Here is a 24,200-nt window from a genome sequence, read left to right on the forward strand (position 1 = left end):
TAACAATTTGGGTTGACTTTATCATCTAGGAATCTGGTTACAGTTTTAGCTGCCACAAAAATTCTTAAAATCTTTTCAGAGGCCTTACTTTGTTGGATGGCTTTGAGGAAAAAAGGCATGTACCAAGTGCATACAGAAAATAGAACCCTTTATTCAGTCAGACATTAAACATTTGGGTTCTAGCACGCACCTTCCACTCCCTTACCTCCTAGCTATTTATGGCATGAAAAGTTCACTGAGAAACATCATACTATTAAACATATATGGACATCAAAATAGACGAGTGCATAACACTCCTATCACAAGTTCGTAATATCGCATAACAGATTACCTCAAAACCGGATGGCTTAAAACAATTACTTTCTTAGGCTCATGCGTTCTCAGTTGGGAATTTGAACCAGGCACTGGGGGAATGAAGTATGTGTTCCACAATTTCTGGAGCTTCAGCTGGACAGAGAGGCTCATTGATTGGGATCTGGAATCTTCTGGTGGAGTCTTGACTCGCTAGTGGTCACTGCTGGCTTGGATGGAACGTCATCTGGGGCTCCCTTGCAACGTGGCAGCCCCAGAGGAGTCAGAGTTGCGAAAAATGGGTCTTCTGGGGAAAAGACAGAAGCTTTATCACCTCTTCAGACCTAGCTTTGGAAGTCACACAGCTTCATTTCCACTCTATTCTGTCAGTAGCAAGCGCGTCACGATGTCACAAGCCCACTCAAGTTCGAGGGAAAGGACCGTAGACTTTCTTAGTCATGCAAAACCATTAAAAACCTTCTTTTCCCCTTGTCTTTGTATAGCACATACAGTGTTTCAGGTACTGAGTCCTAAGATCGTCAGATACAAGGGCACAGACTTTGAAGGGCAAAGTCTTGTTCCTACCTCTGCTTCTCTTCCAAGTGTCCTGGGAAGAGGGAGAAGGAAGGGAAATATGTACCCGGGGATGCAGTGGTAGGTAGGACGGCACTCGTCCTGGCACCCGGTACAGTTCTGCTAGCCCGGAGGGTGTGGCTTGGGGGCGCTCAAACACTGCTCTTCTCAGTTAATAGATGGAAGACATCACTGCCTGCTCCCTTACTGGTAAGGACAGGGAACCCATGAGATGAACAGTATTCCTGCCACAGGTGTCACACTTGAAAAGCAGGACCATGTGTCCTTTTCCCTTGGGTGACTCACACGAGGTCAGCAAAATATTTAATCTGGGGGAGGAGATAATTAAGAAATATGTTACGATTTTATTAGCTATAAAATTTAAAATTTTTAAAACGACAAATTAGAAAGAAATGGAAAAATATTTAAGTAAATAGTAAAAGGGCAGAAGAAAGATCAAATAGGATAAAAGAGACTATGTTCCTTAAAATATTTAAAGCCTTTTACATTTATAATTTATCTCCAAATTTTATCTTGCAGAATGAAAGATTTCAGAAGGCACGTCCTTTCCCCCACTCCTCCCAGTGGCTAGGGGAGTATCTTTGTCCCTGAGGTTATTAACACGTCTTGAAAAGAACATTTCCAAGGGTGAACCATTCTCTGCTATTTAGCCACGTAGGAGTCCACGTTTTCCATGTTCCTCTATGCTTCCTTCTCTTATCCCTGCCCGTTCACAGTCTGGCATAACGTTGGAGGTTATTGACAGTTGACATTCTTCACAAGTTAGCAGGAACCTTATAGGACCTAGAAGAACATCTGGACTCTGATTATTATTAGGACTTGTAACCAAATGTGTGACCTTTCTAAAAAGTGAGTGCTCTAAGAATTCTAAGTGTTACAAGACTGACACTTTGCCCAAAGATGGTGCCTCTCTTCGGTATGTGAGTCTAAACGGAAAAGAGACACTTGCTCACCCAGGATGAGACAGAGAAGATGTCCTGTGAATATCTGCCAGGTGAGCTCGGTGGTGAAGAGAGGTGCAGTGGTGCAGGGCATGGGCTGCCTGCGACATGCTCGAGGGAATGGGGAGTAAGCCGATTCGGTGGGGTCTCGGATGTAGATAATATGCAATGTACTTCAGTTTCATCGGTAATAAAGAGGAGGTGAGGCAAAACTGAGCAGCTCGGGCCCAGGGAAGGGCTGATTTGACATATTCTGTGTACACACACCAGCTTGCTGGCCTTCTGGAGAGCAGTTGTGACCGGGAATGGAAGACAAGCACCCTGCGCCCCGCCTCCTGGGAAACAGTTCCATTTGTCTGGAGGCCATGGGTGCCGATTCGGTGCTCTCAGGTGGGGTCTGGGTGTGGGATGATGATAGATTAACAAGAACTGTGGATCAGGTTGTATGAGAAGAACACTCGGCTGAAATAGGAAGGTTTCTAACGCCACACCCCATGCCCAGTTTGAGTGTCTTAATCAGCACAGAGTGGGTTTGTGCTCCAAGATTCCTTCACATCTAGTAGAGATGAATCTTGTCCTTGAACTCAGTTGCACTATAGAAACCTGCATTGGGGCATGCCCAGGATTCTGAAATGGAAACAAGCCAGGGAACCCTGAAAATGTGCCCCTTTTGGTTTGTGGACACCGGCAGTAGGAAGTCAGGCCAGAAGGTGGCTAGCGATGGCATCGCCTCGTGTCAAATACAGCTTAGTGCCTAGATCTGTTCTAGAATAATGAAGGGTGTGGGCTTGAAGCCTCCTTTCTGCTCTTTGTCTAATTGGAGTGAAGTTTTCTTTCCTTGCTCAGAGCAGGAACTTAATTGCTCCTCTTGGGGCGGTTCTGATCCTGTTTGCTCACATGCTGCATGATCTCCCCACAGGCAGAGAATCGGGTACTGGTAGCAGACATGTGCCAGCCCTTCCCTGTAGACCAGCCACCACCCAGGCCCTGGCTCTTCCTCTTCCTCTGTGTGACACAAGACAAGGCCAGGGCCCCTGAGGTCCCTACTGCCTGAGTCTGATCAGATTATTGACAATAGACCTAAAAAGTGACTAGAGCTACTCCTTTCTGTTAGGACCGTGTTTTAGTCGGGAACTTCGGACAAGGCTGACTTGAAATGATTAAAAGTAAGCTTCCAAGCAAAGCTAGTGTATCTCCGTAATCTTGTGTAGTTTAAATTAGGTTTTATTAGAAAGGGTCTGTGTTCCAGAGATCATAATCTCTCCGAACCATTTGGAGCCACGCTCCCTATAAAATATTAAAGTTATGACTTTCCGTCTGTAAAACTTCACTAACAGTGATGCTTAGACATATCTAATTTCTGATAAACAACGATAAACATCCACATTACCACCCCTATCAGTTCATCTGAATCTCTGTGTTCTAAAGCTTTATCTTTTTTTTTTTTTTTTTTCTTAAACCCTATTCATTTCTGTCAACAAAAAGAGCTGGGTAATATTTTATTCACAAATGCTGTTTGCAACGTGGCCTCCTTCTTGGTTTCCAGACAGATTCTCCACATCACCTGTACCTTTGGACATGTTCTTCCTCCAGAGCCCAAGCCCCGGAGCTCTCTGAGAGCCTGGCACAGTCTGTCCCAGAAGACCACGGGGATGCTGTCTCCCATGGCATTCTCCAGCTTCGCTGGCTAACCTCTCAGCTGTAGTTCGCTTTTGCGCTATAACAGCTTGTGTGAATATCAATTTTTTCTTCCCAGATATCCCTTTTATATTAAACTCCGTATCATACATGAGTATTTCCTTTTACTCAAAAGCTTCTCTCATGTTTGAAGTACTTTATTCACCTACTTTCCCTTATTTTTGCTTATTCTCGATGACTTCTAAACATTTACCAGTGAGCCTCACTTCCTTCATTCTGTGAACTCTGTGTACTCTTACCCCTTCGGACTCTACAGATAGTGTTTCTAAAGCTTGTTTCTAAGGTTCCAGCAACTCTGGGTCTTCTACAGGTTGTTAAGGACCACGCACATAGTAGCACATCTTGAAAGGTGGAAAATTTGGGGTCCTCTATCTAAACAAGTTGGAGTTTATTTAGCAATTGTGCCTCATACTGAAGCAGGAAAAAAAAATGTTAGCAACATAGGGAAAACGTCTTGAAGGCTACAGAATGCCTCTTCTAATTCTTTAGTGAGCCCCAGTGCTGTGGCCCTTTAAAAGAAAAGTCTAGTCCCCATCATCCATCTTTCCCATTCTTTTTTCTCATTTAAGCCGCAGACAGTCCGGCTTTTACCATATTAAAGCAAATCAACCTAGTAAGGAACAGACTGGCTTTTATTTACTGGCTATAGTTCTAAGCACCAGAAATGGGCAAAGGAGACCAAACAAAGAAATAGGAAAAATGAGGCATTGAAAGGGAGCCAGCATCGGGGTTTGGAAGGCATGAGGCTTCCGTGGCGGCAGGATGTGCCTTTCTTGCACTGTTTACTCTGAGCTCAGAAATAGAGGAGGAAAGAAGGTAGATCACACTACAGCTCAAAGTGGATACAAAACATACCAGGGTGTGCAAGGAGTGTAATCAGACACTGGATGTAATTATGCAAATGTATGTATGAACGGTTTTTCTATGAATACATCGTCTGCAGCAACCTTAACACTCAAGGTTAAAGTAAGCATAAGGGCGTGATAGGCCAGCCACGCGGTGACTTTGCACAAGTAGCAGCTGAAAAATGTTATGCCTTACTGTTTGCATCTGAATGTACTTTGAAACCTTGATAATATGAACTTTGAATCTTAAAGATTAATAGGACTTCCACTCCCTTCCTGGAAAGGGCATCACCTTGCTCGGGGAGGGGAGGCCGGGGAATTAAGTCTGAGGATGAACGTGCCAGGGTTGTTTTTTAATCTGTTCACCCTCGTGACACTTCAAGCTAGTTGTATGTTTATTTTATTTTTAATTAAACTTCACCTGGAATGTGTTTCAGTGGTAAGCATTTGGAGGCCCGCTTCGAGGAAGGAAATGCTTAAATTTGCTTAGGAGGAAAATGTGCTTTCATCTTTCTTTATAAAATAAATCGAGAACTTCAAACATTTCTGAGGGCCCTGGGCCCAACCGTCTGATTAGAATGCTAAGATCCATTCAGTGTTAGCATGTAAAAGGTTTTCTTTGTGTGAACATAGATAAAATGCCGTGGGTTATGGGTATGAAATATTTGTTCTACTATATGGCTGATATGAGGATTCCATGCCTGAGCATGGGTCAGGGCAGTTAAGTTTTTTTCTTTTAAGTCTATTAAGACAACCTACTGGAGGGGCGCCTGGGTGGCGCAGTCGGTTAAGCGTCCGACTTCAGCCAGGTCACGATCTCGCTGTCTGTGAGTTCGAGCCCCGCGTCGGGCTCTGGGCTGATGGCTCAGAGCCTGGAGCCTGTTTCCGATTCTGTGTCTCCCTCTCTCTCTGCCCCTCCCCCGTTCATGCTCTGTCTCTCTCTGTCCCAAAAATAAATAAACGTTGAAAAAAAAAAAAAATTAAAAAAAAAAAAAAGACAACCTACTGGAGTGTTTTCGTTTTACTTCAAAGAATTTGAAGCATCATGGAAGACTACAAAGGCATTAAATATATATTTCCAGCCTCATAAGACACTTAAGAGTAACGATAACACGTAGAAGTGAATTCAGCCATTGTTCCACATGCCTATCGGACTTTCAACTCTGCAAGCAGCGATTGAGCTCTCTTGATTGTCCAAAGCACTGTTACAAGGGAAGCAGATATGGGCAAGATACAAAGGCATGTGACCCATATTTAGGGATCAGTGAGAAATAGCTCACCATTGCAGGAATGCAAGTGTTCAAGGGTCGGGGGGCAAAGTGGGAAAGGAGAGGACTGGGGAGGGCTTTTCTAGCCACACCAAGCTGCATAGACAGATCTTAGGTGCTATGCGTCTCCAGAACTGTCGATCCCCGCAGTGAGGGCAGACTTGCTCTTGGTTGGTCAGATTGGGCACTTTGACCAACCCAAGTGAGGAAGATCTTAGAAAAGGTGCGTTGGGGTCCCTGGGTGGCTCAGTCAGTTAAGTGTCCAACTTTGGCTCAGGTCATGTCTTAAAGTTTGTGGGTTCGAGCCCTGCGTCGGGCACTATGCTGACAGCTCGGAGCCTGGAGCCTGCTTCAGATGCTGTGTCTCCCTCTCTCTCTGCTCCTCCCCCACCCACACTCTGTCTCTGTCTCTCAAAAATGAATAAATGTTAAAAAGAAGGGAGGGAGGGAGGGAGGGAGGGAGGGAGGAAGGAAGGAAGGAAGGAAGGAAGGAAGGAAGGAAGGAAGGAAGGAAGGAATGGTGTATTGCCTCGTACCTGAGAGAACCTTTTTTATTTTGTTAACCGAAGCCACTTTAGAAGGACCACAAGTACAATGTGTTACTTGTCTCAGTTACAGCCTCTTCTGTAGTGTTTCATGTTAAGGATGACATTTCATTGTCATGTGCTTTATGTACAAAGGAACACGCCCCTAGAAGCTTTCCTTCTGCTGGTTTTGTTCATCCAAACCAGGAAATGAAACAATTGTTCAAAATGCCTTACTCATTTTCCTACTGTATGCTTTGTTTTTAATCGTGTACGTTGTTGTACTGTTTTCTTTTAGGGAAAAAGAAACAGCGGTTTCAGACAGTGCTTCTTTGGAAGTCAGAAGCACTGCAAGTTGACAAAGCTTTGTCCGGCCATGGGGTACACGTTCAGGCTGGCTGCTCGGAATGACATTGGCACCAGGTAGGATGTTCCCTCGCCCTCATGCCGTTAAACGTACCGTGTGGTGATTCTGTGTCTTCCTCTCGTGTTGCTGGAAGGCATGAAGACATCCACCGCCTCCACACTGGACCGATTTGAGATTTTCCTAGAGGGAATCGAATGAGAGGGTAGAAGGCTTCCCCGGAGGTGAGGAGTGCTGCTGTGTGGCCTCTGTGGTCTCACACGCTGTAATGCCAAGGCCCCACTAGGGGTCTCTGAGAGCCAAGATGAAGGCAGCAGTTTAGGTTTTGAAAGAAATACCTCTTAAGGCGTTGTTTTTTTTCAGAACACGCGCTGTTTCCTTTCATCACTTTAGCAAGCTACTTGTTCAGCTGCCTTTTCCAGTTGTATCTGAGGTTGCCTGATAGAGAGGAAGGGGTGCTGGGCCAGCCATTGTCGTCAAGCCCTGGCAGATACTCACAGGATTTGAGAAAACCTGGACCGGCCAGGGCACCACAGCTTGCCTCCAGGCTGCGGAAGAAAGGCAAGAGCAGGTGTCCAGTGGAGCCTCTGTGGATTAAAGAGGCTTTGAAAAGGCCATATTTCAATTGCACTTCCTGGGTAACTCTTGATTAAGGGAAAAATCCTTCGTCTTTCATCACTGCTCATTGAAAATCTTAAAGGTTCAGCACATCATTGGTCCCCAAGCTTTTTTCCAGCCTCAAGAACATCACAAGGTTTTACAGCCCTCTGTCCCCACCCATGATAGCTGTTGCATTTTTAGAGTCTACTAGTTGAAAAAGTCATAATGCTAAAGGCTTCAAGAGTTTGTAAGTGAATCGGAAGCACCCACAAACTTTCAAAAACTAGCCCCGTCTGTATTTGTAAAACATTTATTTCATCAGCAGACAATTATCTGTGCTCACACTGATTTGAAGGTTCCTTGGTAGCTGTGGGTCATAGCTTAGTAACACTGCACAGTGTTGTGCTTTCTGCTGGGTGCTTTCAGGGGGAAATCAATTCTTAAATATATTGTCCTGTGATGTGGTGTGCTTTTTTTAGTAGCAGAGTGAAGTGGGGAATCAGGCAGACCGAGAGTTGGGGTAGGGGATATCACGTAAAGGATACTTGCCTTCCTTTGTTTGCTGAATCTGTCATGCCCCGGCCTTTCCAACCCAAGCAAGTTGGGCAGTAGGTAGGCTCATCCTTCCTCTTTTAAAATGCCAAGACTCCTTGGGGCGCCTGGGTGGCGCAGTCGGTTAAGCGTCCGACTTCAGCCAGGTCACGATCTCGCGGTCCGTGAGTTCGAGCCCTGCGTCGGGCTCTGGGCTGATGGCTCAGAGCCTGGAGCCTGTTTCCGATTCTGTGTCTCCCTCTCTCTCTGCCCCTCCCCCGTTCATGCTCTGTCTCTCTCTGTCCCAAAAAAATAAATAAACGTTAAAAAAAAAAATTTTTAAAAAAATAAAAAATAAAAAAAATAAAATGCCAAGACTCCTGGGGCACCTGGGTGGCTCAGTCGGTTGAGCGTCCGACTTCGGCTCAGGTCATGATCTCACAGCTCCTGAGTTCGAGCCCCGCGTCGGGCTCTGTGCTGACGGCTCAGAGCCTGCAGCCTGCTTCGGATTCTGTGTCTCCCTCTCTCTCTGCCCCTCCCCTGCTAGCACTCTGTCTCTCTTTCTCTCAAAAATAAATAAACGTAAAAAAAAAAATTTTTTTTAAATGCCAAGACTCCTCACATGTTCCTAAATGTGCGTCTTACTGGGTTTATCTCTCTGTAGTGGTTATAGCCAAGAGGTGGTATGTTACACGTTAGGAAACATCCCTCAGATGCCCTCTGCACCAAGACTTGTTCGAGCTGGAGTCACATGGGTCACGTTGCAGTGGAATAAACCAGAAGGTTGTTCACCTGAGGAAGTGGTCACCTACACCTTGGAAATCCAGGAGGATGAAAACGTAAGCTTTGTAGATTTTGTACCCTTGCGTGTGTTTTGTGTAAGTCACATTGTCGTTAACGTAACAGGACGCCATCAAATTATGTTCAAATTACGTTTGGTTCAAAACCAAAGTCTCAATACCTACCACTACCATCACCGGCAGCAATCTGTCCTTGCCACAGTCATCCCTGTCTCAGTGACATTCCTGTCCTTTTGTTCGGGGAAGCCAGAAAATTCGGAGTTGTCCTTGAACCCATCTGTAGAATCAGTCGGCAAATCCTTTTCAATCTTGCTTCAAAAATCAACCAGAAATCTGGCCATTTCTTAGTATCTAAGGCTACTGTCCTTTCGCAAGCCACCATTGTCTCATCCCTGAATAATTGCAGTGGTCTCTAAGTATTTTCCCTACCCTCCTCCTTCTCTGCTATAGTCTGTTTTCCACACAAAGCCTGAGAGATCTGTTCAATAGAGTAGATCCTGTCGATGCTCTGCCTAGAACCCTTCCTATCTCTGGGCCTTCACCTCAGAGCCCTTACAATGCCTATAAGGTTCTTTGCTATAGGATTTTTCTTTAATGTCCTTGTTTCTGCCCTTGTGTGTTTGAACACGAGAGCAAGCCCTAGCCTCAGGGCCTTTGCAGTTTCCATGCCCTGTAGCTAGAAGGCCCTTCCACTTATCTTTGACTCTTTTCCCTCATTTCCTTGAGGATCTCTTCTCTCACATGTCTTCTGTGGAGAGCCCTCCCCTGGCTGCCTTGTATAACAGTACTATCCAGTAGAACTTTCCACAGTGATGGAAATGTTCTGTGGTTTGTGCTATGCGATAAAGGTAGTGCCTAGTCACACATGATGATTGAGCTCTTGAAATATGGCTGTGGGGCCAAGGAACTGAATTTTCAACTGTATTTAGTTTAAATTTAAAGACCCCATGTGGCTGCTTTAGTTAACCTGCACAGCTATAGAGTAGCACCTCACTAGATCCGCCCCTCGGTCTTTTGACCCAACTTGATATTTTGGGCCACAGCACTTAATACCGCATAAAATGCTTCATAGTTAGATCCGTTTCATTTTTGAATCACTTTGTCTACCTGGCATGTAAGTTTCTTGTGGGCAAGTCTTTGTTCTTGGACACTGCTGAACCCCTAGAACATGGAAGGAAGCCTGATGCGTAGAAGGTGCTCGGTGATATTTAATGATTGAGCGGATGGACGGATGATTGAGAATACAGTTGAATGAATTCAGTACATTCAGCTTTTAGTGGGATATTTATCCTCTTAAAAGGATCATGCCTTTCCCATCCCAGGTGTCCTTTCTTCCTTGGCCAGAAGAGGACACTGTGTGGTCAGAAACCTCAGCCTCTGTGTATCACATAGCACATTGCAGCTGGACAGCGAAGACCGCAAAAGAAGAGGCTTTTTTGATAATAACGTTAAATATGTATTTTTAAAATGTACACTGCTTTGTCACATAGTACTACTTGGTGGCTTAATTCTTTATTGAAAATACTTATTGAGGAACCTTTCCTCTGTAAGGAAAGCATATGGTGGCATCCATTCCAAAGCAAATTTACATCCTCTCAGAGAGCATTGTTCTCATTCATGTTGCTATTAGCCTCACAAGAAAGTTGTACAGACCCAGCAGAACCTACAATGAGACAAGATTATTTTTTTTACTTGAAGCTGGAGCACGGTACACAGCACCGTGGACTCCGACTCCCCTTTCTGCCGTAGCCGCCAGACAGACCTCTGGCAGCCGGTGGTGATGGAAAGAGGCAATAGAAAGATCCCATACACAAAAGTATTTAATGCCCAGATTTCATGATACTGATGTCTCTTTCTGGCTTTGTTTTTGCAGGATAACCTTTTCCACCCAAAATACACTGGAGAGGATTTAACCTGTACTGTGAAAAATCTCAAAAGAAGCACACAGTATAAATTCAGGGTGAGTCAATCGTTTTGGTACCTGAACTGCTTGAAAAAAGAAGCAGTTGCATGTTTTACCCATTTACCATTTCAAACGGACTCTGTCCGTTAAGAAAATTTTGAAGTTCCCTGCACTTTACATTTCTATTTTTTTAAATTTTTTTTTTTTCAACGTTTATTTATTTTTGGGACAGAGAGAGACAGAGCATGAACGGGGGAGGGGCAGAGAGAGAGAGGGAGACACAGAATCGGAAACAGGCTCCAGGCTCCGAGCCATCAGCCCAGAGCCTGACGCGGGGCTCGAACTCACGGACCGCGAGATCGTGACCTGGCTGAAGTCGGACGCTTAACCGACTGCGCCACCCAGGCGCCCCTGCACTTTACATTTCTAAAGTGACACAAAATGCACACCATACTTTAATTTTAAACCCTAGTTTTGAGAGAGAAAGCTACTGTCGTGTGCTGTAACAAATTACATTACAGCGTGGCCAGATGCCCTCACCCAGGAGCACCCAAACTGAATGCTCAGTGCACCTATCTCTCCCCCACTTTTTGATGTTTCTCCTTTTTATTAGATTTCTCTTTTACTCTCCCTCTTCTTTGCTGTTCTGCCCATTTCTTTCCTTTTGTCTTCCATTACCCACTCCCTCCCTACTTAGGCTTTGCTTTGGCGGTTAACAACCACTGTTAATATGACCATAGGACTTTGTGTTGTAACAAGAAACAAAGCTTTGCAACTGATAAGAGAGGGAAAAAAGCAGGGATATACCTGAGTGGCTCAGCTGGTAGTGCATCCGATTTAGGCTCAGGTCATGATCTCACGGTTCACAAGTTCGAGTCCCACGTCAGGCTCTGTGCTGACAGCTCAGAGCCTGGAGCCTGCTCCGGATTCTGTGTCTTCCTCTCTCTCTCTCTGCCCCTCCTCCTGCTCTGTCTCTCTCTCTCTCCAAAATAAACATTTAGAAAAGAGAGAGAGAGGAAAAGCAGTAAATAGCATCCTTTGCCATGGCACCCTTTATTGATCCACGCACAGCACTGGGTTTTCTGATAGGACTGTGTGTGGTTTGGAGAGAGAAATTTATCTTTTGATTCTACCCTTCCTTCTCTGATTTGGAGGCCAAATGATGTAGCTTGGCATGTAGTAGTCATTCAGTAAACAGTTGTTAGATCACCAAGTGAAGTGTGTGACTATTTGAGGAAAATGACAGTTTCTGATATTTAACAAATGCTTGCTGTTTGGTGCCATGAGAACATAGGTGGGTATACTGCTAGCATTTCTCCACAAGGTGGCATTGCCCTGCTCTTAAATAAGTAAGGTTATTTTTACCTGCTTTCCCCTCCCCCAATTTCTTCCTACAAAACAATAAGAACTAGGTGGTAACATACTGGTTCTATGTCTTCTTGAAAGGGTAAAAATGTCTTTAGCTACGACCCACCTTAGTGTTTTATTTGTAATTGTCAAAAGCTAACTGTACAGAAAATAAGCACCCCGTAAAGGAAATAACTTGTAAATCAGTTGTTTGAGATTGAGAGAGAGGAGGAATGTCTGTCTGTGTGAATTTACAGATGCCTTGATCTTGCCTTGGTAAAACGTTGCCATTTCTTCAATACGTGACATCTAAAGCATGTTCATGTTTTTTCCGTGGTGTTATAGCTGACTGCTTCTAATGTGGAAGGGAAGAGTTGTCCAAGTGAAGTGCTGGTGTGTACGACGAGTCCTGACAGGCCCGGACCCCCCACAAGACCCCTCATCAAAGGACCAGTTACATCTCATGGCTTTAGTGTCAAATGGGGTATGTTTCGCTACCATTGCTGTTGCTTGTTTTTGATAGATTTTTAAAAACTGATTTCAGTGGTGACAAACCAAAATAAGAAATAAGAGGTATTATTTGTGGGGATTTTACAGATTTGGAATATATGTATCAGAAACATCCAGAGAATTCCACTAGAATTGTCCATTTTACGAGCATTTTACTTTACGATTGTTCCTGTATTGTTTTTGCCTCCTACACTTTTATTACTGATTTGAATGTAGTAATCTCTGAATATGTATTCATTCTTCAGTAACTTGCCCTTAACAACGGTAGTGATATTTAATGTGAAAAATTGATTTATAAAATTAATATTGAGAATAAATTTCAAACTTTAGGTATGTCATCTTAAGTAAATTTTGACATACAGAATGTTCAAGTTAAGAACTAGGAAAACTTTGTTTTTGTTGTTTGTATGTAACCGGAAGTTTTGAACTTCAGGAATTTTTTTTTTCTTTTTTTAAATGTTTACTTATTTTTGAAAGAGAGAGAGCACCCATGAGTGAGGGAGGGGCAGAGTCAGAGGGAGCCAAGAGAATCTGAAGCAGGCTCCGTGCTGTCCCAAAGCCCAACATGGAGGTCGAACTCAAGAACTATGAGATCATGACCTGAGCCGAAGTGAGATGCTCAACCAACTGAGCCATCCAGGGGCGCACCCCACTTCAGGAATTTTTCCTGTTGAAGTTCATTAAATGGTGTTTGAGGGTATCTGGTGGAAGGATATTCTGGCTCACCTCTGCAGCTCGGATTATTTCAATGAAGTGAATGCCTTTAGAATGTTGATAAAGATTTGCAATTATATGTAAAACTGCTGGGATGTGTATAATTATCACCAATGTGTCATAATAGTATTAGATTCCTAAAAGACAGAAAAAGGAAAAAGAAAAGGATTTAATTTTTTTATTTTTTTATTTTTTTTTAATGTTTATTTATTTTTGAGAGAGACAGAGTGCGAGTGGGGGAGGGGCACAGATCGAGAGGGAGACAGAATCTGAAACAGGCTCCAGGCTCTGAGCTGTCAGCACAGAGCCCGATGCGGGGCCCAAACTCAGAAACTGTGAGATCATGACCTGAGCCAAAGTCGGAAGCTTAACCGACTAAGCCACCCAGGCACCCCAAAAAAGAGACTTAAAATAAGATTTTACCTGGCAGCCAGGTCATATAAAGGGAATTTAAAATATTATTAAAGAGGCTCCTGGCTGGCTTGGTCGGTAGAGCATGTGACTCTTGATCTCAGGGTTGTAAATTCAAACCCTGTGTTGGATATAGAGATTATATAAAAATAAAGTCTTAAAAAAAAAAAAAACCCACAGAGCATTTTTTTTTAAGTTTATTTATTTTGAGAGAGAGCAAGAATGAGGGAGGAGCAGAGAGAGAGAGAGAAGGAGAGGGAGAATCCTAAGCAGGCTCCACATTGTCAGCACAGAGCCCCACGTGGGGCAGGAAATCATATACCATGAGATCGTGACCTGAGCCGAGATCAGGAGCCAGACACTTAACTGACTGAGCCACCCAAGCGCCCCAACACAAAACGTTACTAAACTGTTATTGGAGGTCAACCATTGAGACATAAAACTGTTTCAAGTTACCTAATAATTTTGAGGCAGAATTATTAGGATATCTATTTCCTTGGAAGATGGACGTGATTAAGAGAAACTGTAAAAATCTAGGTGTGCTTTTCTTGCCGGATTGTGAAGCTTTTTCCTCACAAAATCCTAGAAAGTAAATGTTTACTTTCATTAGCTATATGCTATAATATTTAACTTTGTAATTATTGTTTTAAATCTCTCTTACTGAAATGTGTATGCATTCATGGAAATACCAAGCGAAAGAAGGGCCAGGAAGTCCCTAAGTCTGTATCTAAAATAGAGACTTGGGAAAACTGATGGTAGAGGGAACTTCTGCATAGTCTTACAAAATTACAACGCAAGGTATTTTGCTGCTCAGAAAAGAAAACTCTCGCGGTCGGAGTTAGCAGTGGAGTAAATACCCACAGTCCACAGGGCTCTGGTAATAAGCCAGCACCCCTTCCTCAGACCACCTGTCTGGTGCGTTCTCGACTCACAAATTCGGTTGCGTATCAGATTCCCTTGGGATATACAGTATGCTTAGTGGCAAACCGTGATGGAACATATTTATTACGTGTTGATGTCTTGTTTATTTTATCAGTAAATTTTGCACTTCTCTTTCCTTCCCTCTCCATCTCAAAAGAATCCGGTCACTGGTAATCTAAGTGGTGAGGTAAAGAATAAAATAAATAATAAAAGAGTTACGTATTTCATCTTATATAAAAATTGAATGTTAAAGAGCAGGCTTCAGAATTCTCAAAGTCGATTTATTAACTTAACTCTTAGAAAAATTAATTCTGGGGCGCCTGGGTGGCGCAGTCGGTTAAGCGTCCGACTTCAGCCAGGTCACGATCTCGCGGTCCGTGAGTTCGAGCCCCGCGTCAGGCTCTGGGCTGATGGCTCAGAGCCTGGAGCCTGTTTCCGATTCTGTGTCTCCCTCTCTCTCTGCCCCTCCCCCGTTCATGCTCTGTCTCTCTCTGTCCCAAAAAAAATGAATAAACGTTAAAAAAAAAAAAAATTTTTAAAAAAGAAAAATTAATTCATAGTTTGAGTTTTGCTCATATTTTGCTAAATAACTCTGACGTTTTAGACCTAAGAACTTCGAATAATCTGATAGCGCTCAGGGCTTCTTGGTGGTTTTGTTTGTTTCTTTTGTTTTTCAAGAGTAATACAGTAATTATTATACCTTTTGCTTAAATTCAGAATTAAGGAGTATAATGTGACATGTTTTCTGTCTTCTAATGATATTTGTTAATAAAAATCTATGCCCTTTCATAACTAATAAGGCATCTGCTTACTCTCCAGATCCTCCCAAGGATAATGGTGGTTCAGAAATACTCAAGTACTTGCTGGAGATTACTGATGGAAATTCTGAAGGTGAAGTTTTAGGAAATTGTTTTCCTCAAATCCAGTACCAACCTCTACCTTCTAACGTCCTAAAACATCTGTATGGTAATAGTGGGAAGCCGTCAATTCTACCGGTAGTGCCATTACAACAAATAGACCGTAATCACATATTTACAGTTTTCTCTTTTACACATAGCATCAGGGATCAGGGTATGCTTGAAATGTACATTTTTAGCATGTTTTTAAATGTTCCGTGTCCTTTCTTTAAGCCAGAGGTCCTAATTAATCGAATTATTAAATTTTCATCCCCTGTCTTGGCACACTTTCTCTGAAAATTCTTACGAGCAGAGGGAGTGTCAGAAGCAATCAGCAGGAAGGATAAGGTGGAGAGAGCAGGCGAGTTTGGTAATCGACAAGTTCCCACGTACAGCGATGGCAAACAAAACATCGTATTATCGGGAGAGAGTGACAGTGTCACAGTCCCACTTTCCTGACAAGTTTAGCAAATGCCTTTCCATCTTTGTGACGTCTGAGTCAGACTGTCATCACTTGTGCACTATGTGGATTAAAGTAGTACAGTGTTAAAGATCAGATTCCTTAAGAAGTGCCTTTAAAAATACTCGATCTTTTTTTTCTAGTAAAACTCATTAGGCTTTAATAGGAAAAAAATATAGCTGTCAGAACTTTTAAAACGACCTATCTCGCCATTCTGATAATCCCCGTAACCATTCATAACGGTGACTTTTGCGAACAAGCCGGGCAGGCGTGGGCTGCTCTTTTGCCCTCTACTTGCGGTGACCACCTGGGGCTCTGGTTTTCGAGCCGGTCCGCTTCTATTTTGAACTAAGAACGTAAGAATGCTTTGAGGTGGGCACAGCTGTTCTCATCATAAAGTCCTCTTCTGGGCTAAAAATTTGATTTAGTTTTTTACGTTACAAAAACCTACCGAAGAGAGAAGTCAGGTGTCTGCCGTGGCTCCTTGTGAAAGCATGTTTTCCATTTTCGTGACTCTCTTGACCACTGATGATATCAAATCAAACTAGATGCCGTTCTCTACTGAAAGTTAACAGCTTTGCTAGCACATAAAGTGGGTGATTAATTGAATCTTGTCAGTCATCCCTGTTCCCATGTGCCTCTTCCCAGGTTTCTAGCCAGCGATGTCCTAATAACGCTTTTTAGTGCCCACCCACAGCCCCCACGGCCCTGGTGCCTGTGACTTCATTGTAAATCTGTCCTAATAAGTGGCCAAGGGAAACTTACTTTAGTAAAGTATCTTGGGTAATGGGGAAAAATATTTTCTTGGAAACAACTTCATGGAGAGAAGGCCTTGGTGAAATAGTCCCCCAGACGTGTGGCTCTGTAAGGAGAGCGACACAGAGGATGGAAGCCTGCAGCAGCCCAGATTTGCGAGGCGGGCTGGCGGTCGGGGGAAGCGGCCCCCGATGCTTTGTCCCTGGTGGCGTCAGCCTTACCGGGCAGTCAGACCGCTGCAGCCTTCAGCAGCCCTGCTTACTTTCTTTAGTCCCGAGAAGTGGCCAGATAACTAGGTCACCTGAGTGCTTCATCTTTAATTCGTCACCCTCCCAGCCATTTTTGTCTCTTACGTGAGCTCTGTGAAGACGGCAGGCTTTTCCCCAAAGGACTCTGTGCGTGATGGGGAGATTTCACCCCCCGTGCCCTCCAGCACGTGAGAGCAGGAGGGACTCTTGAGCATGTCCCAGACTGACCAGGAGCCTCCTGGCTGGGCAGCCTTCCCCTACCCAGCTGGCCCCCAAGGCCTTCTCTCGCCACAGTCATCTCACAGCTCGCTTGACCCTGTGCTCTGTCTCCGTTTCCGCCCACCCCTCCCCCCGTGCCAACGACGGGTTTCTGTGGTTTCCAGCATCCGAACCTCATAGTCAGCAAATATAATAATGGTGGTATTAAGTAGTCTAGCCTGCAGTACTAAATATGAAAAATGACTCCGTGTCATTTTAAATATTTAACTTTGGGAAGGGAAGGGAGAGAGGGCCCTTGGCTATTTAAAAAAAGAAAAAAAAAGAAAATAGGAGATGCTGGTTTTCATGGAAACCGCTTAGAGCTTGTTACCCTCAGGAATGGCTGCTACTGTTCCTCGTTTGCAGGAGGCAAAAACTCACACGCGAGTCTTGTTTTACAGCGAGCCAGTGGGAGGTGGCATACAGCGGATCGGCTACAGAATACACTTTCACCCACTTGAAACCAGGCACTTTGTACAAACTCCGAGCGTGCTGCATCAGTACTGGTGGACACAGTCAGGTCGGTTTTGCCGTGGCGCGAAAGGAAAACCTCTTGGGTCGGGTTCAGACAGCCACTCTGTAACATCACGAGACAATTACTCTCTTAGAATGCATCGTCACAGCACAGCCTGCCACGGGGTCACATCAGGAAATGAAAACAAGAGTTTTTTCCAGTTGCGTTTTCGGAGGACATGAAAGATAGGCCCGGGTGATTCTCAGCTAAACTGTGGAATTGTCAAGGCGCGTTTGTCACTTAGTGATTTCTCGGAAGACTTTGGCATGATCCCAGGTGACGGTTGAAAATTGAGTGTTGTCCGGAATTCGTCTCGCTAAATAAGAAGAACCTGAGTTATTGCAGTGCTAGAAAAGCATAGAATTCAGGGTCAAAAAGACGTGACCTCCTGCACAGCTCTGCTGTTACCAAACCTGGCAGTTTTGTGAGAACAGGGGATGCGCCTTCCCCAAGGTGCTTTACTGCCATCTGCTGGAAAAACCACACAAATCTATGACGACTGAGCTGAGTGACACCATTGCAGTTGTGCAGTGCCCAACTTACACACCTGTAGGCAGCAGCATATCCCTTGCTCTCCGCTCTTTACTTGACCTGAGATCGGCTAACATGTCAGGAGCCTTGGTTTCGACCACACAGGGTTCTCATAGGCTTAAAATAACCTCAGAAATACACAGGGAGTGCGCTAGAAATCAGATACTAACTGGCTGTAACGCGCATTCAGAAATGAATGAAAGGCAAGATGGTAAAAAGCCATTTTCATCGTAGGGATGTTTCACATCATGGTTTGAAACCATTAATAGTGAGAGTCGGTAGCTTATAGCCCTGTGCTGGGTTTATGTTTCTCAAGAAGACTTGCCGTTAGGGTGCCTGGCTTTGCAGTCAGCAGTCAGCACACCTCCACTGGTGTCCTGTGTTTTTCTTTTTCCCGCAAGGATAGCAGTGCCGTGATGTTTAGGCTACCCACATAGACAGACTGTGAAAAGAAGGTCCAGTTAGACCACCGTCCAGCGCCAGAGCTCTCTGTAGTGCTTCCCTGGGTGGGCTGTCCCCACATCCTGGCCCCAGAGGGTCAGCAGGCACCTCCTGTGTGAGGTGGCTAGGGTACCTCTCCCCTGCAGCACTTCTTCTCAGGGAAAAGGGAGGAGTCTGGCCAAGCTGCAGAGTTGCACCTTGTTTTCTCCTCTTGCAGACAGTCGACTTCCACATCCCCAGCCTTGCACAATCAGCTCCTAAAAGGAGGCCCGCTTATTTTAGCATTAAAAGAACCTGCCGGTTAATGTCAGACTCAGTTGATTAATACTGAATTTATTTGCTCTTCTGCCCCCGTATGTGGATGGTTTCACCGTTTATAGCACCATTTAAAAATGTCATCCAGCTGTTGTTTTGTGTTCTCTTCTGTCCTCACGACAGATCTCTCTAATTTTGGCTTAAAGGAAAGCAGTTGTGTGCTTAGAATACACAACCCGTGGCTACGAATCTGACTTCATAAATAAGCATTTTTACCAGTGCCACATGCAGCGTATGTTCACGCCTGACACGCACACGAGAGAAGACCCTTCTGCACAGAAATCAAGTGTGCACATTCACCGTGTGATCCCCTTTGGGCAGCATGTTCAGTTACAGGGTAGGATCTGCCTGGGATGTAGAGGTCTGGTGAATTCACAGTAACTAAGAGATGGTTCTCTCCGGTGTTTCTCCTGCAGTGCTCTGAAAGTCTCCCTGCTCGCACACTAAGCATTGCACCAGGTCAGTGTCGACCACCGAGGGTTTTGGGTAGACCAAAGCACAAAGAAGTCCACTTAGAGTGGGGTGAGTGAACAAATCTTCACGTTGACATTGACGGTTGGGACAACTGGAGGTGGAATTGGAGATTTAATGCTTTGTGATTAAGTTGGCAGTCTGCTAACGACCATAGTCCTTCCTGTTGAAAATGTCCACTGTCTGTCTGATGTGTGTTGGCTTGGGTTTGTGTTCTGCGGCACGCCGTCGCTCATCCTGAGGGAGCTACGCTCACTGGGCATTCTCTGTCCTTCGGAGGACACTTGCCTAGAAAATCTTGCACAGCAGCCAGTCTTTCCCAGTTTTTCAACCCTATTCACAAAAGCGAAGTTGTGTGCAATGTAGAGATTAAAGCGAGGTTCGTAAGGTAACCTCTGATTCTCCTCGTCTTTTGTCACATGTGGGCCCTGAGCTGTACAAGCATTTCCTGTTGTGACAGCAGTTTGCAGCATGTAAACTCGCAAATACAAACCTGCAGAACTCCATCAGACTGTTTTTTTGGCACTACTCATGTCTACAACGTCATAAAATATTGTGCCAACCTTGGGTCATTTATCTTGATTTAACGTGGCCTTTGGTTTTAAGTTAGAGAGATTTTCTCCCTCTGTTTCTTCCTTGTCTTACAGTGTAGACATTTGCCAAGGGGTTCTGTTGTTTCCAAATTATTTTGTTGAAGTAATTGAATGTACTTAGATGTAGTTTGGAAAGTACGGATAACATCCTTCAGAAACTTTTTCTTCCGTATCGCTTTTCTTTTGGGGGGAGGGGAGGGTTCCTTTTTGTAGGAGAGATACTGAGGACCAGCCGGCCACACGATGTGTTACAAACCTTGTGGGAAACCAGGTGTGAGCTGCTCAACTGGAAGCATAAAAATGTTCTAAGATGAAAAGCGTTCTCCATTCCCAGACGTTCCTGCCTCAGAAAGTGGCTGTGAGGTCTCAGAGTACAGTGTGGAGATGACGGAACCCGAGGATGTGGCTTCGGAGGTGTACCATGGGCCAGAGCTCGAGTGCACCGTGGGCAACCTGCTCCCCGGAACTGTGTATCGTTTCCGGGTGAGGGCTCTGAATGACGGAGGGGTGAGTACAGGCTTGTGCACCATAACCAGAATACCAAGGTGCTGACACTTCCATATCCTCCCCCCCGAAATTCCTCAGCAGTATCTATCCAGCCTTGGTAGCCATTAAAGAAGGGTATGTGAATCTCATTTCTGAATTGATACATTGTTGTGACTTCATATTGACCCAGCATTAGAAATTTCTGTCTTCAAATCATTCTGTTAAGAAAGAGTTCAAGGTTACTAAGAAAGAACATCACGCTTTAGCTATTTTGGGTTGTTTTCAAAACAATTTCCTTCTTACCCAGCTATAGAAGCCTTGCCCTTCTATACGCAGCAATATCTCAGGTCAGTTTTTAGAACTGGAGTGGGGTAGAGGCCAGGGAGGCCAGCTTCTGGTTTTTGTTTTGTTTCAAATGAAGACCGGAGAACTCTTCTCAGCCCATCGTAGATTGGAAGTCTGTGTCTAGATTATACCCATATTGTATTTATTTTATTTTCAATGTTTTATTTATTTTTGAGAGCGAGAGAGAGAGAGACACAGACCACAATCAGGGGAGGGTCAGAAAGGGAAACAGAACCCCCGAAGCAGGCTCCAGGCTCCAAGCTGCCAGCACAGAGCCCGATGTGGGGCTCGAGCCTGTAAACCACAAGATGATGACCTGAGCTGAAGTCAGACACTCAACTGACTGATCCCCTAGATTACACCCCTATTTTAAATCGCAGAGTAATGTGGGTTTGGGGGGGTGAGATTCATGATGAGAACAAGGTAACCAGAAACTGTCTTTCTGGTGCAGGCTGCTGCTGTACCCCTCCCCACTGCCAGGTATACTCGTGATTTGTACAGACGGGTTCCATGTAAATAAGTAGATATAATTAATTGATGGGATTTTTACAAATAAGAAAGCACAACTGAGAGCTGCATGAAGTTGGTGATTTTCTCTCATTCTCGGTAGCCCTGTGCAAGCCTGGCAGAGGAACATGCGTGGGTCTCCAGTCTATTTCCTGTTGGCCACACTGTGAAAACACTTGGTCTGAAGTAGCATCTCAAACCTTTAGCAGGAGCTGGATTCCTTCTAATTCCCAGCTAGGAAAGAAATTCAGACACAGTACAACTATCTAAATTTAAAAAAAAGAAGACGACGACGACAACCAGAGTGGATCTAACCAATAACAATGTTTTGATGAGAAGATAAGAAAGCTGATGCACCTGAGCTTACATAATTAAAAAGCAGTGGCAGGTGATGACCACAGATGCTGCAGAAAATGTTTTACTGGTGTTTTTGCTCTTTTCCCTGTCAGCTGTGCGGGGCATCTCTGCCATAACAAAGATAAATATGCCACTCTGATGCTCCGAGTTTTACTTTCTGTCAAAGAAGAAATTTTTTATCATCTAATTTATCTAATTTATCATCTAATTTATCATCTAAAAATATTATCACCAGCCTTAATTTATTCCTGTTACATTGAAAGTTACCCAGGGGCGCCTGGGTGGCTCAGTCGGTTAAGCATCTGATTTTTGGCTCAGGTCACAGTCTCGTGATTCATGAGTTCAAGCCCCACATCTGGCTCTGTGCTGACGGCTCACAGAATTGGATAACCAATTTCGAGTCGATTTTTGTGTGCTAAAAATTAAGCTGCAGTGTACGTCTGACTTAGTTATCTTTGACTTAGTTTTCTTTGCTGTCCTGGGAGACATGTTGAAACAGAATGCCATGCTGCGTCAAAAATCAGCATGGTTTTGTTTCTGATGGCACAATAAAGGGGAAATGTTTGGTAAACCAACTTTCTGATCCTTTTGAATAAAAAGAAATAATACATACATAATAGACGTCTACCCCTCAGAGAGTGTGTGTAGGAAGAAACCTTATGCACATTCAATTGAAAGTGAAAACCTTTAGGCAATATTTTTTAATCAGTTGTACTGATGATGGTGTTAGTCTGTCTAGCCCTTATTTGGTTATAAGCTTGTGTGTGAACACACACGTGTGTGTTCACACTATACATACAGGCATGTGTGTGTTCTTCCCTTTCAGTATGGCCCCTATTCTGATGTCTCAGAAATTACCACTGCTGCAGGGCCTCCTGGACAGTGCAAAGCACCTTGTATTTCTTTTACGCCTGATGGATGTGTCCTAGTGAGTTGGGAGGTAAGTCAGGCACGTGTTCTGCATCGATTTCTGTTTCTTGTACTTTATCTGCCCCCAAATGCAAGTTACGAGGAACCTACAAAGCTATAATTCACATGTAGGTGATTTTACACATTAATCTCTCTTGGCACTTGCTTCTATCGCTTGGAGTTGTGGAAATTTTACCACTGGTTAGAACTGAGAGGAAATCGAGTACCTCTTTCATGCCTTTTTCTTCCATGTATTTGAAATACCCAGGGGCATGTTGCTCTGTTTCCCTAAGTTTAGTTAGTTGAGCACAAACATCATGGGATTTTCCTTTTCAGTGAAATTAACTACTTAAATCTCTGCTTTCCAGAGTCCAGAAAGCTCTGGTGCCGACATCTCAGAGTACAGGTTGGAATGGGGAGAAGATGAAGAATCCTTAGAACTCATTTATCACGGGACAGATACCGGCTTTGAGATAAGGGACCTGTTGCCCGCCGCACAATATTGCTGTAGACTACAGGTAGGTTGACATGACTCCGATGTTACTCATAGACCCAGGTGTTCCATGAAGGACTCTGGGGCAGTGACCCAAAGGCTTGTGATGGAGACTATCAAGATGGATGATATGGAATGAAGAGTCCTTTTAAATGAAAATAAATTGAATTGTTTTGGTCTTATAATTAATGTCTGCTTCTCTGGGAGGTCCTGTAGCAGAAGGACAAAATCCAATTCTGCACCACTCTCCTTTTTTCCACCCTTGTGTCCTCTCTGTGAACTCACTGAATAAGTGACCAAATCCAGGGCCGAGGGGTCAGTCACAGCTCCTTAGGGAAGGTTCCTTCTCTGTGAATTCCCCTGAGATGCATGTTTCAGTGGGAAAGACGCTTAAGACTGGCAAAAGACACAAGACGTGTATGCCAGTTGTTAAATGGAGCCAGAAACAAACATTAGAGTGATTTGAACTAGGCTGCATTAGATGACAAGATCCACCTCCCATTTCTCAGTGACCATTATTAACAAGGCTGGTTACAAATAGAGTAACATGAAGAACAGTTGGCTTCTTAGCCTAACCCCTAAAAGTGACAGTAGTCATGAGTTTACTTTTATTGACTTGGATAAGTGATTATTTTTTTCCCCGTTGTAAAGCCTTAATTGTCCTTAGAAAACAGGGTTCTTTGTCCATTTCTTTCCATTTGTTTGGTAACATAGTTTGAGCACCACTTTGTGCCAGAATCAAAGGGTGAACAGGCTGATCAAGAGGAGAGATACCAAGATTAGTCAGATGTGGTTCTTGACCTTGGAGAACTCTGTCTTCACACATGTTTAGATTTAAATAGATAAAAAGGCAGAGATGCCAGATTTAGGTTTCCACCTGATTTAAGTCATGAATCAAATTGCTGATTACAAGTCCATGAACATATCGGTGTCTCTGACCTCTTTGGAGAAAATACTCCCTTCATAAATTAATTTTCCAGATCAACTGAAGCTTCTCTGTTAAATTCTGAAGGCTGCTTTTTCATAAACATTCTGATTAAACTCTTTTGTTATACATGTTCCTTCCTTCTTGAATAGAGCACCTGGGACATAATTAACTCGTCAGTGACTCAGGGTCACGGCACATTATCTGATCTTTATAATAGCTGTGCTGAGTCATTGGGAAAAGGTTATAAAATATGTGCTACACTCCTGTTTTTGGAACAAGGCAGGATATAAATAAAGAACTGTCTGCCACCACAGGAAAAAAAAATTCACTATGCTTTTTGAGTTTTGGGTCTCTCCTGAAAATGTTCTTCTTTTTTCCCCTTCAGGGTATATGCTGTCACTTAGCACTGACTCCCCCAAATGGCATTTTA

At 44.0% G+C, this 24,200-nt stretch overlaps 1 protein-coding gene across 2 annotated transcripts in view; it reads left to right on the top strand.

The window, feature by feature from the left end:
* FNDC3B (fibronectin type III domain containing 3B) overlaps positions 1–24,200 on the top strand; it is a 364,422-nt gene that overhangs the window by 291,984 nt on the left and 48,238 nt on the right. For both annotated transcript variants that reach the window (XM_025913173.2, XM_086674725.1), the window contains exons 12-21: positions 6,460–6,584; positions 8,321–8,495; positions 10,330–10,416; positions 12,052–12,190; positions 15,082–15,153; positions 17,282–17,400; positions 19,098–19,203; positions 20,080–20,252; positions 22,267–22,380; positions 22,718–22,867. In XM_025913173.2, the coding sequence (XP_025768958.1) occupies positions 6,460–6,584; positions 8,321–8,495; positions 10,330–10,416; positions 12,052–12,190; positions 15,082–15,153; positions 17,282–17,400; positions 19,098–19,203; positions 20,080–20,252; positions 22,267–22,380; positions 22,718–22,867 (1,260 nt within the window). The remainder of the gene's footprint in view (positions 1–6,459; positions 6,585–8,320; positions 8,496–10,329; positions 10,417–12,051; positions 12,191–15,081; positions 15,154–17,281; positions 17,401–19,097; positions 19,204–20,079; positions 20,253–22,266; positions 22,381–22,717; positions 22,868–24,200) is intronic.

This window comes from Puma concolor, chromosome C2 (genome assembly GCF_028749965.1).
Source record: "Puma concolor isolate L17-30 chromosome C2, mPumCon1.1.hap2, whole genome shotgun sequence".
NCBI lineage: Eukaryota > Metazoa > Chordata > Mammalia > Carnivora > Felidae > Puma > Puma concolor.